The 16,868-nt window shown below is 47.1% G+C and overlaps 1 protein-coding gene across 4 annotated transcripts in view; it reads left to right on the forward strand.

Annotated features, from left to right (window-relative positions):
• Positions 1–360: 360 nt before the first annotated feature.
• CYLD (CYLD lysine 63 deubiquitinase) overlaps positions 361–16,868 on the forward strand; it is a 30,034-nt gene continuing 13,526 nt past the window's right edge. The window contains exons 1-7 of one of the 4 annotated variants that reach the window (XM_090259403.1): positions 361–418; positions 1,032–1,109; positions 6,744–7,394; positions 8,575–8,877; positions 10,853–10,958; positions 13,465–13,563; positions 15,444–15,560. In XM_090259403.1, coding sequence (XP_090115529.1) covers positions 6,891–7,394; positions 8,575–8,877; positions 10,853–10,958; positions 13,465–13,563; positions 15,444–15,560 — 1,129 coding nt within the window. In that variant the 5' untranslated portion in view covers positions 361–418; positions 1,032–1,109; positions 6,744–6,890. Of the gene's footprint in view, positions 419–448; positions 511–1,031; positions 1,110–6,743; positions 7,395–8,574; positions 8,878–10,852; positions 10,959–13,464; positions 13,564–15,443; positions 15,561–16,868 lie in introns of those variants that run through there. The other 3 variants (XM_090259404.1, XM_090259405.1, XM_090259406.1) reach the window with 3 other exon arrangements.

Below are 16,868 nucleotides of genomic sequence, written 5' to 3' on the forward strand. Positions count from 1 at the left end.
TACAGACGGGAACGGGCATGGGAGGTGGAGCTAGGGAAGCACGATGTCCCGCCCCGGCTCTGGTGTTAGCCAATGGTGATGCGGTGTTCACAGTCTTCCGCCCAATCACCAGAGCGCCCCGCCCCCATCCTCCTCTGCATTGCCCCCCCCCTTCTCCGCTCTTCCTTTGGCTCCACCGAGCTTGACAGAGCGGAAAGTCCCTACCGTCCTCTCCAGGCCGGCAGCCATTGGACAAAGGTCTGTCACCGGACAACCCAATCAGAGCGCTCGCAAGAACGCAACTCTAGCTGTGATTGGCTGGAGTGGCGGTTGCCCCTCAGCCCCCGCGCTCTCCCTCCTCCTCGTGTGGTTCGGAGGCGGGGCAGGTGGGGGCGGGCCCAGGTAGCAGGTTTGGCTGCGCGTGGGCTGCGAGTCGGAGGTAAATATCGGGGCGGTGGGTTCGGGGCGCCGGCGCTGGTCAGGGACGCGGGGTGACTGGGAGGGGGAAGGGATGACGCCCCGCCGTCCGAGGTGAGTGAGAGAGCAGGCGAGCGTTCCCCGGGAGCAGTGGGCGGTCGCGCACCCTCGGGCGCCCCTCCCTGGCCTCAGGGCGCCTCCAGCCGCAGCCTTGGCCATCGGGCCCTCTGCGCTGCCCGTTAGGTGCCCCTGCCCGGGCCGATCAGGTCCGCGGGGAGCTGAGTCCGCTGACGTCAGCCCGGGGCTTCCCCGCCCTATGCACCCCCAGCCCCCGTCCCGGACCTTCCCGGGCCGGCTCCCGAGTGATGGGAGCTTGGTCGCCGCCATCGGGACCTCCGGAGAAGAGGGGACTTGGGGTGGGAGCAGGGCAGGGAACCCTCTCGCCCTCCGGCCCCGTATTCACAAATGGGGAAACCGAGGCACGGGCCGGCATCGGGAGCCCCAGGCTGTGCGCTCTCACCTGTGCGCGACGGGGCGCATCGATCCCTCGGTGCTCGGGTGTTCGCGGCTTCCGTCCAGGAAGAGCAGTCCGGGTTCAGGCCTCGCTCATGGCGTGTTCTGCTTTTTTCTTTCAGTTTCCACCGTTCTGCGTGAGGATGGTTGTGACCCAGCCCGCAGTTCTGTCGTGGAAGGGTGCGCTCCCCTGAAACAAGGTACGGTTCTCGTTTCCTTCCGTCTGCGCTTCTTCGTTATCGTACAAACGATCTGCGAGTTCGGTCCTCAGCTGGCTCAGCCGCCGGGTTATTCGCACCCTTGGCGTCCTTTCTGTTCCCTCCCACCCCCACCCCCACCCCTGGCGTTTGCATGTTTTAGGGTGGTTGTCATCTTCCAGCCACCGGGCCTTCTCAGCCCTGCGCGCTCCGCTCCCCAGGCTCCCTGGGAAGCAGGACCCTTAGCTGAGGTTTTTGAATCTGGGCTCATCGGGACCCTCATAAGATTGTCCCTTTTGCAGCCCTTGGCTCCAGGAGAAAAATCCGGGCCTCGAGAGAGCGGGTCCATTGGCGTTGTGGTCTCCTGCACACCGGCTCGTGTCCAGGTAGACTGCGTGGCCCTAAGAATGGCGCTGCCAGTGGCCCCCCTGGGGAAGTGGGTGGATTTGAACCAGAACAGTATTAGGAGAACATGATTTGCTGGAAATGCTTGTGGGAAGTGTATGTGCTGTGAATATTTTTAACACCTAGAACATTTCCTAATGTTCAGTTACAGATTTTGACCGTGTTCTCGGGAAGAAGCCTGCCTTCGGGTGGTTACCTTTGTGAAGAGCTGATAAGGCCAGGCCCCTGTTATATAAAATATCAAACACTCAGCGGCGCTGACGGCATTGTGATTTTGTTTGATTTGAGGACGTCTTTAATACAAGATGAGAGAAAGGAGTAATAATCCTATTCATCAGAGTATTAGTACTTTGTCACACCCTGATTTTAAATTTGTTGAGGTCTTTTCAGTGGTTTTACAGAATTTATAGGCACCAGGCACGCATGGTGTGAGAATCTAGGAAGCCAGTTTCAAATGAACCTCAGACAAGTTGTTTTTGTTCCTGAAATAGTTCTTAGTTCTTTTTTATATATGTAACAATGAAGAAGTGTCAAAATTGACCATGACTTAGTTATAAATTAGAATTACTATTTTCCAGAGAATTAGGTAAAAAGCATTGAAATACTCCCAACACTCAAGTCTTTTTCTCTTTTTTATTTTTCTTTTAATCTGGAAAAAGCTTTCATCACTTAAAAAGTGAAAATGAGGAAATGGAATTGTGGTTTGCACCGTTATCACTTGAGTTCACTGATTCATTCATTCATTTCATGTGTCCTGAATGCCTGCCAGGTGGTTGGCATAGGTTTGGGGATCGGAAATACAAAGATGAAGGCCCCGGGCTATTTACTGTCTGGAAGTATAGTGGCCACGTTCACGCTGGTGAGACAGCAGAAGTCCTTGTTTTTCTGCTCTGAGTGGGCAGGTGTGGGAGCCAGGCCTTCTGTTAACCCTTATAAAAATCACAAGTCAATCCATGAGCAAAATGAAAGCTGCCTGTCTCTCTTCTTACCATTGAATCTCTGTATTGCTGGTCTTCAGCTGTTTAGGAATATAACCTGTTCTTTTAGTGAGAGATGCTCTTTCTTAAAATGGTAATTATTTGGGCTGTCCGGAAGCATTTGGAATAGGTCCCACGGTCTTCTTCCTCTGGGTGTCCCACTGCCTTCCCTGCCTCTTCGCCGTTTATATTTGGGGCAGTATTTTTAGTATTGCAACTTTAATTTTGATTTACAGAGACTCCTGTGGGCCTAAGATCAAATCTGGAGAGCTCAGGAGTTGCAAACTGTTCTTACATCGGATCTGTCTGGGTTTTCTTGAGCGAAGGTCTTCGGACCACTACAGCCTGATAACTTGAGAATCAAAGTGACTGCAGCTTCTGGATTAGTCAGCCATGGTCAGTGTTAGTTGTAGTAAAAGACGAGTGTATTATCTTTCAGAATGTGGTAGTTCGGACCTTTCATATGTTTGTAGAAAACTTTTTGATCACCTTTTCATTGCATTGAAAGGAAACTGATAAATATTTGTGTCTTCCAACCCTCATCTTAGTATAATGACTTTGTTTTAATGCAATTACATTCTCCTTTACTGAGAATTCAGACTATCAACAAGCTCAGATAACCAGCTATGTTTTCAGATCGTTGTGACCCTGAACTGTTTCTCATCTCCAATGCTGTCAAAAGAGAGACCTTCTATTCAATATGGTTTTAGAGTTAAATACATTTTTGTATTCCAGTTCCTTGGTAATCTTCATTTAGTACTTAAAGTAATTATCGGGGTGTTCATAATCACTCAGTTTTCCAGCCTGAAGTAAGTACGATGATATCTAGATGAATCACTTGTGATATATTAATACTCAAAGTGAAGCGTATTATTAGAGGCAATTTTTAAACAATTAGACCTGGAAAGTGGTAAAAGAACACAAACGAAGGCAGTCGTACCTTACCGACTATGCTTTTCCGGCATCTATCACTGTGCTGAGTGCATAAACACACTCAACAAACCGACAGACCTTCTCGAGTGATAAAGAAACGCATTGCTAATGTGATTTAAATCTTTACCACATAGTCTTGACTCGGTTTTTACTGCTGGGTTTCGTAAGACTTAATTTAACTCTTCTGGACATCTCGGGAAAGAAGAGTGTTGGCATTATATTCTCTCTAAAGAGAAAGTAAGTCTCTTTATGAACATATTTCTGCTGCGAGGCTGCTTTGTTTAGATATGAAAGATCATTAAATGTGTCATCTTGTACAACTCTGGACTACAGCCGTGGAGTTCCCCACTCAGCTTGCCCTAATTATACTTATCAGTTGCATCGAAGGGAATCAGTTTTCAATGTGATAGTTTCTAACCTATTCTTTCTTAATGTATTCTTTCTGAAAGAGGAAAAACCACATCCTTTTTATTTTTGGATAATGCTTTTTAAGTATTTTATAACTCTTGCCTTGGCTGTTCTGGTTTTCTAACGTGGCCCATCATGTTACTGAACCTAAGCTTACCCCCCCCCCCCACCCCCGGTGCTAATGCGAGTTACAAAAAGTTGCTGCTCCTCCTGAGTTCACTGTAAAACGTGCTTCTTGGTTAAATCGCCCGCAACCTTTTTGTAAGCCGGAGCAGTTATCTCCCATTCTACCAGGGACTGGCTTTTACATAATTTCAGAAAACCCTTTTGTAGCCACATTTATGCAAAACATAGTGACCTAATGCAGCCATATAGTACAGCGGTCCCTCTCTGTATCGCGGGGTTTTTTTAAATATCATATTTAATTATTTATCGCGGCTTTTCCGCTATATTGTGGGATTTTGCGGTACTGTACAGTAAATACCAAAATAAATGTAAGGTTCCTCCTTGGCGGGTTTTCACCTATCGCGGGGGGTCCAGAACGTAACACCCGCAATAAGCGAGGGATCCCTGTAATTTAGTTTTGTCTTGGTAATAGTTTGTTAGCGCCAGTGGCTTTATTTTAAATGGGACATGAATTGTTAAGCTAGAGAACAACAGAGTAGGTATTGTTGGCATGCAATAATTATTAAGACTCAAGGAAGTTCTTAATTGTACTATTTGAAGGTATAATTTTTAGAAATTAAAAAATAATGTCTTTTCGAAATAGAATGCGGTACTTAAAACAATTTTTCTGGCTCAAAATATTTTACTACAAGGACAGAACCACCCCTCACTTTTTCAGAAGCTGCGTTTTGACCATCGCAGCCCCCCGGGCCCCCCCAGATGCCCACGCAGTATTATCAGGCACGTGTCCCTGCAGCGAAGCCTGTGAGTGCCGCGCCTGACGGGCCCGCGCAGAACGGCTTTGCTCGTGTTTGAAGCACACACACACCTTCCATCGCCTGGCTGCGCGAAGAGACTAGAAGCCGTGGGTTGGAAAGGAGCAGGGTGGTAGAAGAGGTCCAGTGCAGGGAACCCCAGAAAACGGCTGGTGGCCCGGGACAAGGCGTGTGCCCATCGCGGACGGCGGGCACGCGAGCGCGGGCACAAGCGAGGGCCGTTCCCAAAGGAGCAAACGCCTTTGCCGCTGAGAGCCACGGATACTCTTTATGTTCACGCGGACGATTCGGCCACCAAGGAGAACAGTGCCGTCCCCTTGTTGAAAAATTTAGAAGGACTTCTAGTGTGAAATAACGAACATTTCATTTTGGTGCTTCAGGGCTTGGACGGCTGTGCGGGTCTCCCGGAGGGGTTTTGTTTATGGGGCGCCAAGACCGGGGCGTTCACAGGTGCCTTACGTAAGTGGCAGATATGAATGGGCTCCGTCCCTGCCGAAGGAGACAGTGCCCTCAAGTGGAGCTAAGACAAACACCTGGTAAAAAGGAAAAACTGAAAAACACAAAGAGGGAGAGAAGCCCTGACCCAGCTCCGCCCTGTGCTTTCCCATCGTGCCCAGACGGTTCAGTGGTGCCGGTTGGAAGTTGGTTGGGGGCGCAGACGGCCCTGTCTTGGGCCACCTGCGTGGCGCGTCTGGTCTGTAGAGGGACAGGTTTTGAATGCTCACCGTTACGGAATCCTCATCGTCCTGTGACACATACCAAAGGAAGTGTCATCCTGTGTATAGATTTGCCAGATTACTCCATCATTAAGTTACGTGATCAAACAAAAAGTTTGGTTCTTTAGTTTTAGGAGTGTTTACTTTTTAATTCCAAGAACAAAGCAGGTAAATATGATAGTGCTATCAACTGCTGCTGTTTCCTGGAATAATGGAAATGGACACCTCTCAGAGAAGGATGGAATGAGAACCGCATTTAGAAACCAAATAGCCATATTCATGTGACAGAGAATGGATAGGAACTGTCATTTTCAGTAAGATAATTAAAATAATGAACGAAAGTCTTCATTTGAATTAATGAACTTGTATAGTTTTTAATTATCAAGTAAAGTGCGGTTGGGTAGGCCATTTTAATTGTGAAAGGTTAGTGTTCTTGAAAAATTTTAAATGAAAATTTGAAACTGAAAATCATCTTTCGTGTATTCCTTTCTAGTCAAAATTGTGGCATAAGAACATTTTATATTTGATACCATATGGCTATATTTCCTGTTATGTAATCCAAGTTTTGATAACTAAAGAGTTGATTTTTTCAGATATCTTTAATCAGATTTACCATAGCTGATATTTGCGATTGTGAGAAATTAAATGATAGCTGTAATTAATATGATTAACATTTGCCTATCTAAGGACGAAATGTACAAGTGTCAGGAAATGAAACAGTCAGAGGTAAAATGTTCCTTTATCAAAATATGGCACATAGATAAACGAATTATGGTTCAGAATGTGATTTTCTGATATTTTATTGATAAAAGATGTTTAAGATAATCGTTAACAATGGATAACTTTATTTAAACTAGGTGTACATACAGAAATAATAACCTTTTTGATATATGTGGTTTTAGTCCAAACACAACAGCTTATTCATTTAAGTTAGTCAGGATCTACTTAAAATGCTACTTTTTAAAATTTAAAACTATGTATAGGTTATCTTTTACTTAGAATTTGATGTTACAAACTTCAGTGCCTTGAAAACAAACATTATTATATTGTCTTTGAAGACACTTTCCAGTTGATCTCCTTAACTAAATGTGTAAAATTACAGTAGCTACAAGTAAGATATATCTTTCAGTCTTTTAAGGTATTTTGTGGAAGTATTTCATTTGCGTGTGTATTTTTACCAGGGGGCTGAGATGTCAAAGGCTCTCAGCTGAGTCTCAGCTCACGAGAATGAAGGGTCTCTCTGTGCTTCTCCTCCAGGCATCTGCTCTGCCGTCCCTTTACAGCATGGACATCAAATTGCTAAAAGCAGGCCTTGGGCCCCTCACTGGGTTTCCTTTCTGCGGCTTTCCCACGAGCACGCCAGTGCCCTTTTTTCTGAGTTAATACTCTGGACCTCATGTCACAATGAGCTCCGGCTTATGGAGCCAAGAAAAAGCTGCTGCGCCCTATTGGGAAGAGCGGGTCTTTTATTTGCTTCTCCAGGAATGCAGTGTCGCAGACAAACAGACGCAGAAGCTCCTGAAGGTGCCCAAGGGGAGCATAGGGCAGTACGTCCAAGACCGCGCCGTGGGTCACGCGCGGGGCCCCGCGGCCAAAGGCAAGAAAAGTCAGATTGGATTAAAGCTCCTAGAGCAGCCGCATGCAGTTCTCTTTGTGGATGAAAAGGATGTGGTAGAAATCAATGAGAAATACACAGAGCTGCTTTTGGCCATTACCAACTGCGAAGAGAGGCTAAGTCTGTTTAGAAATAGGAACAGACTAAGCCAAGGCCTCCAAATAGATGTGGGCTGCCACGTGAGAGTCCAGCTGAGGCCTGGGGAGGAGAAGTTCCGGGGAGTCGTGCGCTTCCGCGGGCCCCTCTTAGCAGAGAGGACAGTGTCGGGCATATTCTTCGGAGTAGAGTTGCTGGTAAGTTTGAGAGAGCACTTTAGTGGGCGCCACGTGTTGCATGCGTGCGTTTGTGTGCATGTGTGTGCATGCATGTACTTTCTTGCTCTTTAAGTACCAAATACTTTCCCATACACTTTCTGATAAACTGAGACGATGTAATCGATCCTGCAGTGAAAGCTTTAAGAACTAACCGCCCCCCCCGCATTAGGAAATACAAAGGGATCCTATAATTATTGAAGAACTTGAGTGTCTTAGAAATTGTAACATTGTCTGTGTTAAAAGGAACTCTACTGATGGTAAACTACTGAACTGAGTCACATCACCAGACTTCATTATCTTCCGGCGTTATCATCTGTAGCTTTCTCAGGTTTTCTTACTGTGAACTACTAAATGATGGGATTTGGATGTGAGATTTTTTTTCTTAATAAGTTGCAGCAATCTAAACTTGCTGATGATGGTTGTCCCTGTTAATACATGTGAAAGTCATCTTAAAATTTATTTTTACTGAAAAGAGAACCAAGAACTCGTGATAGGTTTTCAAAATTAGTATTAATTCCCGAGAACGTAAATGTCAGTTACGTTTTGACATTCATGCAAATCGAATTTCAGGCCTGATTTAATTTAATTTTCTAAAGCTGTGGTGGTAAAACAATTAGAGATTTGAATCCCGGCTGTGCCAGTTACTAGCTGGGTTACCAGGTTACTTAGCCGAGCTCCTTCCCTAACCCGGCTTCCTCGCCTATAGACCAGGATGCTGGTGCACAGCCTGCAGGGCTTTTGTGAGGCATCGGGTCAGGACTCAGCGGGTGGCGGGCACATAGCATGTGCTCAATAAATGGGGCTCGTGGTGCTGTTATTGCAGAGCCACGTTTTCTTTTCATGACAAAATTAGTGCTAAAACGAGAATGTAGAATACAGCCCGACTCTCGCAGTGGAATTACAATGATAAATTATCAAGTAGTTTTATTTCAGCACCAGAGACAACTTCTTCCTTTTTCTTAAAAAACCCTATAAGCCCAATAAGATAATAATTACATGGTATTTCTTATATGTGTCATTTAGATTTTCTTCAGTGATTTCCCTGAAACCCCCAGGGTGGATATCTTTTTCTTGTGGGTGATCTTTAGCTGTCTGGTTTTCTCTCTATCCATCTCTCTATCAATCCATCCTTTTTTTCTTCTTTCTTTAAAAAAACTAGGAGGAAGGTCGCGGCCAAGGCTTCACTGACGGGGTATATCAAGGGAAGCAGCTCTTCCAGTGCGATGAAGATTGCGGGGTGTTCGTGGCGCTGGACAAGCTAGAAGCCGTCGGCGACGAGGGCAGCGGGCTGGAGAGTGACTATGCGGGACCTGGGGACATGGCGCAGGCAGACCTCCCCCCTCTGGAGATAAACGCCAGGGTCTCTCTGAAGCTCGGGGAGACCGTGGAGTCCGGAACAGTTATATTCTGTGATGTTTTGCCCGGAAAGGAAAGCTTAGGATATTTTGTTGGCGTGGACATGGTAAGAAACTTTTGGATTATGTGATCTTTGTGATTATATCAATTAGTTCTATGACCGATTCAGGTACCCACTAAACACTTCGGACGCATTATTTCAGATGGATGAACTGGAAGTCATTGAAAGAGCACGTTCTGATTTACCTTTGCTAAAGGGACATTGCTATGGGCCAGGGGTCAAGATAGGGAACTCCAGTTATTCTTCCTCTCAGTATGAATAAACTGAAATAATGTTTTCCATCTTTAAATTTGCTGTGTGGTAGACAAAACCAATAGACAAAAAAAAACAACAACAACAAAAAACAACCCGAACACTGAAATATATTATGTAATACTTTATTTTTCTTTATTTTACAAAGGTTTGTTTTGTAATCTGTTTCTTTTTGTAATATTTTACAAGATTTTATTGGCCTATCTGATTTTAATGAAAATGCCTGAATGGAGGAAAAGCACATGGCTCTGGAGGAAGAGACAATTAGAATATTTCCTTAGAATTAACTCAAACAGCTTTTCTTGGTGTGGTGAAACATACCACATGGCATACGTGTGCCGCCTTCCGCCTTTGTATGTGCGCAGTTCAGTGGCAGTCGCACATTCACACGGGTGGGCACCCATCGCCCCGACGGTCTCCAGAACTTTCTTGTCACCCCAAACTGCAGCTCGGACCCTGCCGAACACTGAGTCCCTGCCACTCAGCCCGTGTCCTGTTGGTCCCTTCTGTTCTGTCTGCTGTCTCTGGGAATTTGCTGATCCTGGGTACCTCGGAGGAGTGGAATCATAGAGTCTTTGTCTTTTTTGTTTGCTTCGTTCATTTTTCACGATCCCTTACGATCCCTTTTGTTCGTAATGGGTACATTCCAATCTGGCGAGTTGAATGAGACCTGTGGGATTAAGAGAAAGAAAAGAAAAGGCCGAGGACATTTTTCTCACAGACTGAAAACACAGACAAGGATTTGTTAGGTCTAAAGAAGGGACTTCGGCCTCGGCTGGTTGGTCAGTTGGGTGGAGTGCCATCCTGGGCACCGAAAAGCTACGGGTTCGATCCCCGGTCGGGGCGTGTGCGGGAGTCAGCCGATTGATGTTTCTCTCTCACATCAATGTTTACCCCACCCCCACTTAATTTTTCTCTCAAATCAATAAACAGATTCCCAGGGAGGATTTTTCCCAAAGGAAATTCATACTGAATTATTAAACACTAGAATGAGTAAGGACAGGACACGAGAAATAGACCCTTGTCCTCGGGATGTGTGCAGTGACGGTTTTTATCTGTTCAGGTGCGCTTTTTGGTAGGGCATGAATGTTCGAGCCTATTTCTCTCGTCCCGTGCTTGGAAATTTGGGACGTTCTATTGATACTGTTAGTTAGGCAAACATCATCACCGTGTTGTTTAGGCAGACATTTGCTGGGTGTTTACCACGTGAGAAGTCCGAGCCAGAGTCGGACCTGTGTCCCTTGGGAGCGGGAGCGCTAACAGTTGGGTGCGCCTGCCCACCGTCCTTCCTGCCAGCTGAGCACGAACCCGGAGCACAGGGTGTGGCTGGCTGGAGGGGCGGCTGTGGGAGGAGGGCCCCTGGGTCAGCCCCCCTCGCCTCAGTCATTGGGCCTCCAGCCCGGCAGGAGCTGGTGAGGCCCCCCCTCCTTCGATGGTAGTCTAGGCCTTGCCTTGTGTATGGGCGCAGCTGCTTTGAGGTTTGCCCACCAGCGTCTCCCCCCGCCTGTGCAAGCATCCATTCCCGCCCCCTCTGGGGCATCCCTTGGAAGGAAAGTTCTGGCAAACGCAACAGCCTTTATGTCCTTCTCTTCCCAGTGGCGTTTAGTGTGTTGTACACATCGGTGCCCAGGACAGTTGTCCGGCCCCCAAACAGGTAGAAATTGCCAGTGTGAGACGTTGGGGCGAATCCTTTTATGGAAAACGCAGACTTGCAGATTGACCTTTTATTGGGGAGGATTTTCAAGTGGATCCCTTGCTTAATTTCTAGGACAACCCCATCGGCAACTGGGACGGCCGCTTTGACGGCGCGCAGCTCTGCAGCTTTGCGAGCGTCGAGAGCACGATCCTCCTGCACATCAACGACATCCTCCCAGGTATGCGTCCTCCGTGCGTCCCGTGCCCGGCCGGCGGCCTTGGCACGGCCGGTTTTGTTACGGGGGCGCGAGCAGAAGCTTCTAGATGCAGCCTGGGAACCTGACTTCTGTAAAATTTGGAATTGTTATTCCACAGACTGTCCTCTCTTACCCCCAAGTGAAAACCACACTTACCAATTTTTGTTTCCAGGAGTGTGTGAATGTGGGGTGGCCTTTCTACGTTGTTATACACGTTTTGGTCACCCGTCCATTCGAAGTGTGGGGGTGGAAAGCAGCCCTTTCTGATAACTGGAGGGGCAGGAAGCGTGACAAACTGCCACGTGTTTTGGGGAGAGCCTGGCCTGAGCGAGAAGCCAGGCAGCAGAGGCTGGTCGCGGACGGTAGCCTGACGTACAGTGGAGAGCGTTCTTGCTGGATGCCCTGTGAGTGAGGTCCCTGTACGTTTTGAGACGGTGCCACTGGGCAGGCGTCACGACTCTGTAGTCAGAAACAGATCACTCAGCTTTATATCTTAAAAAACTGTAAGCAATCTTTTATTTCACCCCGAATAAGCGGTACCTGACGGCCGCTGCCGACTAACTGACAGAGTCCTGCTGGCGGCCGCGCCAACAGCTCTTCCGCCGGCTCTTAGCGGAATTGCAGTTACAGGCTAGTCCATCGAGGGCATGATGCTCGTGGCCCAGCAGAGGCCGTCGGAGGGGAGATTCTCACTGAGCTTTGTGCCGCTTGTAATAAAACGTCAGCAAGGCTGCGTGCAGCGGCCGGAGTGTCTGAGCCCCTGAGTCAGATGCCTTGTACTTTCTTACATTCCCGGCAAACTTACACGGTAGGTCTGAAGTGTCCCCGTTTTGCTGCTGAAAACCTGGGCTCGGATCCGGCCGGAGAGGGCCACGACGGACGGGGATCAGTTTAGGGGGGTCAGACCCTTCAGCCCTGCTTACCACGGCCTCCTCGCCCCGGCCCTGTGCGTGCCCGTGGGTGTGAAGACCCGCATAGCAAAGCAGGCCTCTGCGCCGCACTTCTGTGCCTGGGAACACTGTTTCCGTGGCGATGGATGCTGTCTCTGGTTCTATAAAAGCTGAATTTTACTCGAACGAGGACGACAACCGAACAGGATGGTTTGTGGCCTCCAGAGTTTTTCCATTATTGCTCATTCTGATGCAGAACACGTGCGAGTTCCCCACTGGCGATCTCAGGTCCTCAGGTTCTTTTCTGGTAAAAACGAAGGGGCTAATATGAGATGATCTTTGAGCTTCTGTCCGGCCTGCACAGTTTGCCCTCCCATTTTCCTGTCGGCCTGACAAGTAATACGTGCCGCGCTGAGTTAGGAAATGCTCTCTACTTTAGATTTTAGCTTCCCAGCGAGGGTGCATTAAGTTAGTTGGAGGTGTGGCATTCAAGTGATACCTGCATTTCAGTTTTACTCTGGAAAAGTCCAACCTATTTGGCTTTCCTTGATTTTTTAAAAATCAGTTTTTACTTTCTTAAAATTGGATTTCTAGCCATTTCTTTGCTTCTCTTTGGAAGCATCATTTGCGCTCAGGGGAAAATATACGTATCTGCATATTTTATCTAATAATATTTAATCAGCCTTTGCAGGCCTGTTCGTGAAAATAACACAATTTATGACCTGCTAAGTCAAGATACTTTTTAATGTTATAATGAATGCTTGTGTTTAAAAGGCAGTTTTGTAGAAGGCCGTTCGTTCACTCAAGTACAAGAAACCCTTCCTCATGCTTCTTTTAGGCGTTGAGGCCAGAGCAGGAAGCGAGACACAAAATCGCTCCCCGCGTGGAGATTTCATGCGGGTTGTGAGCATTTCCTTCAGAAATGCTAGTGACACCTGCCCCTTTCTCTGCGTTTTTAGTCAGTGTGTAGTTCTCTGTCTTTCCTATTTATGTACATGTGCTTGCATACACATTCGTGTTATTAATATATGTATATTTTAAAAAACGGACACATGGTTTTAACTGGAGTTTTTCCAGACCATGTTCCATGAGTTACATTAAACTGAGGTCCTAGGAGACTGGTACAAACTATGGTATCACGTAAGTTACTACATCCCTGCTGGAGAGATTCAGAGTGCGCGTTAGCTTATTAAAGGCTCTGGGGTCACACAGCAGAGAAGCCTGTTTTCCTCAGCATCTTCTGGAAACGTTGGCATGCGGGCTGCTTCAGAGCCCACAGCGGTGCTCAGGGGCTGCTGGGTGGGGGGAGCCCTGCAGAGAACTGAGAGACCCGAGTAAGGTTTTCTTGGTGGTATGTTAACACGTCAAATAAAATTGACTAAAGGTGATTAGATTTTCCAGAAGTTAAAGCATTTAGCTGAACTGTATTTGAGCATAGTATCTTGCAGAAATTCTGTTTTGAAATACAGCATCGATTGCAATACTTCTCGTGGCCTTAAGAATTTGTAAAACGATTGTGAAAACACTGCTTTTTGTTGTTGTCATAGTCGTGATTTCTTGGTCGTCTTTCCCCTGTAAGGTTTGCTTTTCTCCTTCAGACAGCGTGACGCAGGAAAGGAGGCCTCCCAAACCCACCTTCGCGTCAAGAGGTGTTGGGGACAAAGGTCTGTCCAGTCACAATAAACCAAAGGTTACAGGTATGGACTGATAACATGCAGTTCTCAGGTGTGTGCCTGGCAGTGGGTTTCCCACAGTGTCCCGCCTCAGAGTGCGCGTGGGTTTTCTTCCGAGCAGTTTAGTAGCTGACTAAAATGTCCTGTGGGTGATGTTGGTCAGGCCAGGGGCTGCCAGCCCTTTTTGGTTGATGGAGGGGGTCAGGTGAGGGCCTGTGTCTTTGGCTGGTCCCTTTCACCTGGTGTTTGGAACTCCCCGCTCGCAACGTTAGTATCAGTTCAGAGCTGCAGCTGTACAAACGAGTCCCAAGGGTGGGCACAGGCAGGTGCACAGCTGTGAGCGTGTGGAACACGGAGTTCTTACTGGTGTTATTACTTATTAGTTATTGCACTCTTTTCCATACGAACAACTGTCAGCCCACTGTCACCCCACCCTGTACGGCTAACATCATATAGGAGAAAGGCTGCCAGAGACCATGTGGGTGTCACTGACTAGATACGGCACAAATGGGATTCCGAACTGCTAGGCAAAGGCTCTTGTCTCTCTTCCAGAAACGCCCCCAAATAGATGTGGTGTTCTGAGCTTTTTTTTGTTGTTGTTAGCTTGCACACATTTCATAGATCTATAGGGTGGTCGTTATATAAGCTGAACAGCTCAGTTAAAAAGCTGCGAGAGTTTTTGTCAGCTTGGGTGTGGGCTAGAGAAGCATATTTCCCCCCAGTCGTCTGGTGAACAAAGCTGTGTTAGCTCAGTTAAAAGGAAATTGTACTTGAGAAATATTCTATGTGACATTGGACCCTGGGGAACTTAGAATTAAATAGCATGTATCGGTAATATTATTTTTAATGCTAACCTACCGATCTATTGTAGATAGGGTAGCTCAAACACACTGCTCTCCCTTAAATAGAAATAGCCTAAATATTTTCTTAAGACATGTGTGTTACTTAGGTTTAGCAGATCTTAGTATAGGTATAAATTATAGCGCTACCTGTTTTAAATGGAAAGAAAAATCAGAGTTTTGTGTGGACTCTGGAGCCTCATTGCCTGTACCTACAGCGTGTCCCCTTAGCACTGAGTCAGGGCGACGCCTTGAAGGGTCTGTGACGTAGCAACACTAACTCTCTCTTACATTTAATGCATCTAAGATATAAGAAATAATACTGCTTCCCTTTCTCAGGACATGAAGAGATTAAGCAAGGAAGCTGATGGTCAGCAGTTCTAAAATGCTTACACCTTAAGTTTTTACAGCTGAATCTGTTCACTAATTCTGTACAACATTTGACAGCAACGCTTTTCAAAGAACAGGTTAAATTTGTGCATCTACTGGTTCATCATATGAAATTGGGAAACAGTGGTTTTGACATTTGGAAGTCAGCTATAGTACATGAAATGGTTTAGAAATTTTTTTAGTGAAAGTAGTTTGTTCAGCCCCGGCTGGTGTGGCTCCGTGGACTGAGCGCTGGCCTGCGGACTGAAAGGTCGCTGGTTCGACTCCCAGTCATGGCACATGCCTGGGTCGCGGGCCAGGTCCCCAGCTGGGGGTGTGCGAGAGGCAACCACACATGGATGTTTTGCTCTCTCTCCTACCCTCGCTTTGAAAAATGAATAAGTAAGATCTTTAAAAAAAGTAGTTTGTTTAAAAATATATATATGATTTTCTTTAAACTTACTCCTTTCCTCCTCCTGTATTGAGTCTTGGTTGAAAGAATCTTCTTGGCATTGCCAAAATGGTTACCAAAGTTGTAAAAGCTGAAGACACTAATAAGACACAGTGTATTTGTGTACATCTGTCGGGTGTGTGAAAGAACAGTTGTTAATACCATGTGCATGTTAACGTCCCTTATACAAAATCTTCCACATCATATCGACTTTATTTTTAAAAGGAACTTTTCCTGTTTCATAGGATCTACCTCAGACCCTGGAAGTAGAAACAGATCTGAAATATTTTATACCTTAAATGGGTCTTCTGTTGACTCCCAGCCACAATCCAAATCAAAAAGCCCGTGGTACACCGATGAAGGTAACCTATAGCCACAGTGCTCTTTATCGTGACCCTCTCTTTACTGCCTCAGAGAAACAAGGCTTTTCCATAAATACATGTAATTTTGGGAAACAGAATGAGTACACCATTCCTTATTAATATTGCTGAACTGAAATACAATTTGCATTGCACTGCCAAGATCAATAAAATATTTAGAAACCGTATTAGCAGCTTGTTCTCCCGGCCTGACTGCTCTGTTGGGAGGGTGCATCTCTAGAATCAATGAATCATTTAAAGACTTTGCTGGCTGGGCCTTTGTGTCTTTAAAACACTCACTCTGGAAAACTCTGCCTTCCTTTCATCCTGGGACATCATGTTCTTCTGGTTTATTCTTTCCTTTCTTCGTCTGTTCCGCACATATTTTTGGGTACTTCACTATGTGCCAGACATTCTTCTAGGCAGCGGGGTTCCGCGGTGAGAAAAGTAGACCTGGCCCGTGCCTTTCTGTGCTTGTGATCAAGTTGTTGAAACAGACATTAATCAAACGATCACAGAAACAGACGTGGAATCGTAATGTGACGTGTGCAAGAAGGTACTGGGTGCTGTGTCAGTGCATTAAAGGGCCATCTTACTTGGGTGGCTCTTGAGTGTTTCTCTGGAAAGTGACATAGCCTTGGGTGTGCCCGAGGAGTGGGACAGACGTGGAGGGGACAGGAGAACCTTCTGGGCAGAGGGAGGAGCAAATGGGAAGGCCTTGTGGGGCAGTGCAGCCCGGTGTTTTCAAGAACCAAGACGAGCCAGGGTAGCTAGACCAGAGAGGGGAGCGTAACGCTTTGTGAGAAAGTGGCCCTACTGAGGGGCAGGGGGAGCCCTGGAGGATTCTCAGCAGGGCGCGGCGTGAAAGGGCGTCCTTGCTACAGGGTGGGCAGCAGATTGGAGCCGGGAGTGTGGGGGCAAGGGCGCTGGTGAAGGCTGTGGGGGACTCAGTCCTGGGTGGCGGTGGCCGGGACCGGACTGCTGGGGTGGAGATGGAGAGGCCGGGGGGCTGGGCAGGACCTGGAGAGCGGGCCGACAGGACTCGCAGAGAGATGCAAAGCTGTGGATGCCAACTCCTCGGTTTCCGGCTCGCACACTGCAGTCCCGGGAAGGTGATGAGCTGCTTCTGAATACGTGGAGTGTGAGGGCTGTCTCTAGACTTCCTGGGGGTGATCTGTCAAGCAGGCAGCTGGAGATACAGATCTGGAGCTTAGAAGGGAGGCAAGAGCTGGAGCCATAAGTTTGTAGGTTGGCTTCATGTACGTGGCGAGTCAAGCCCCACGAGTAGTGTCACCTGCGTGGAGCGTGGGG

Source organism: Furipterus horrens, unplaced genomic scaffold (genome assembly GCF_987537825.1).
Source record: "Furipterus horrens unplaced genomic scaffold, mFurHor1.1.pri manual_scaffold_13, whole genome shotgun sequence".
NCBI lineage: Eukaryota > Metazoa > Chordata > Mammalia > Chiroptera > Furipteridae > Furipterus > Furipterus horrens.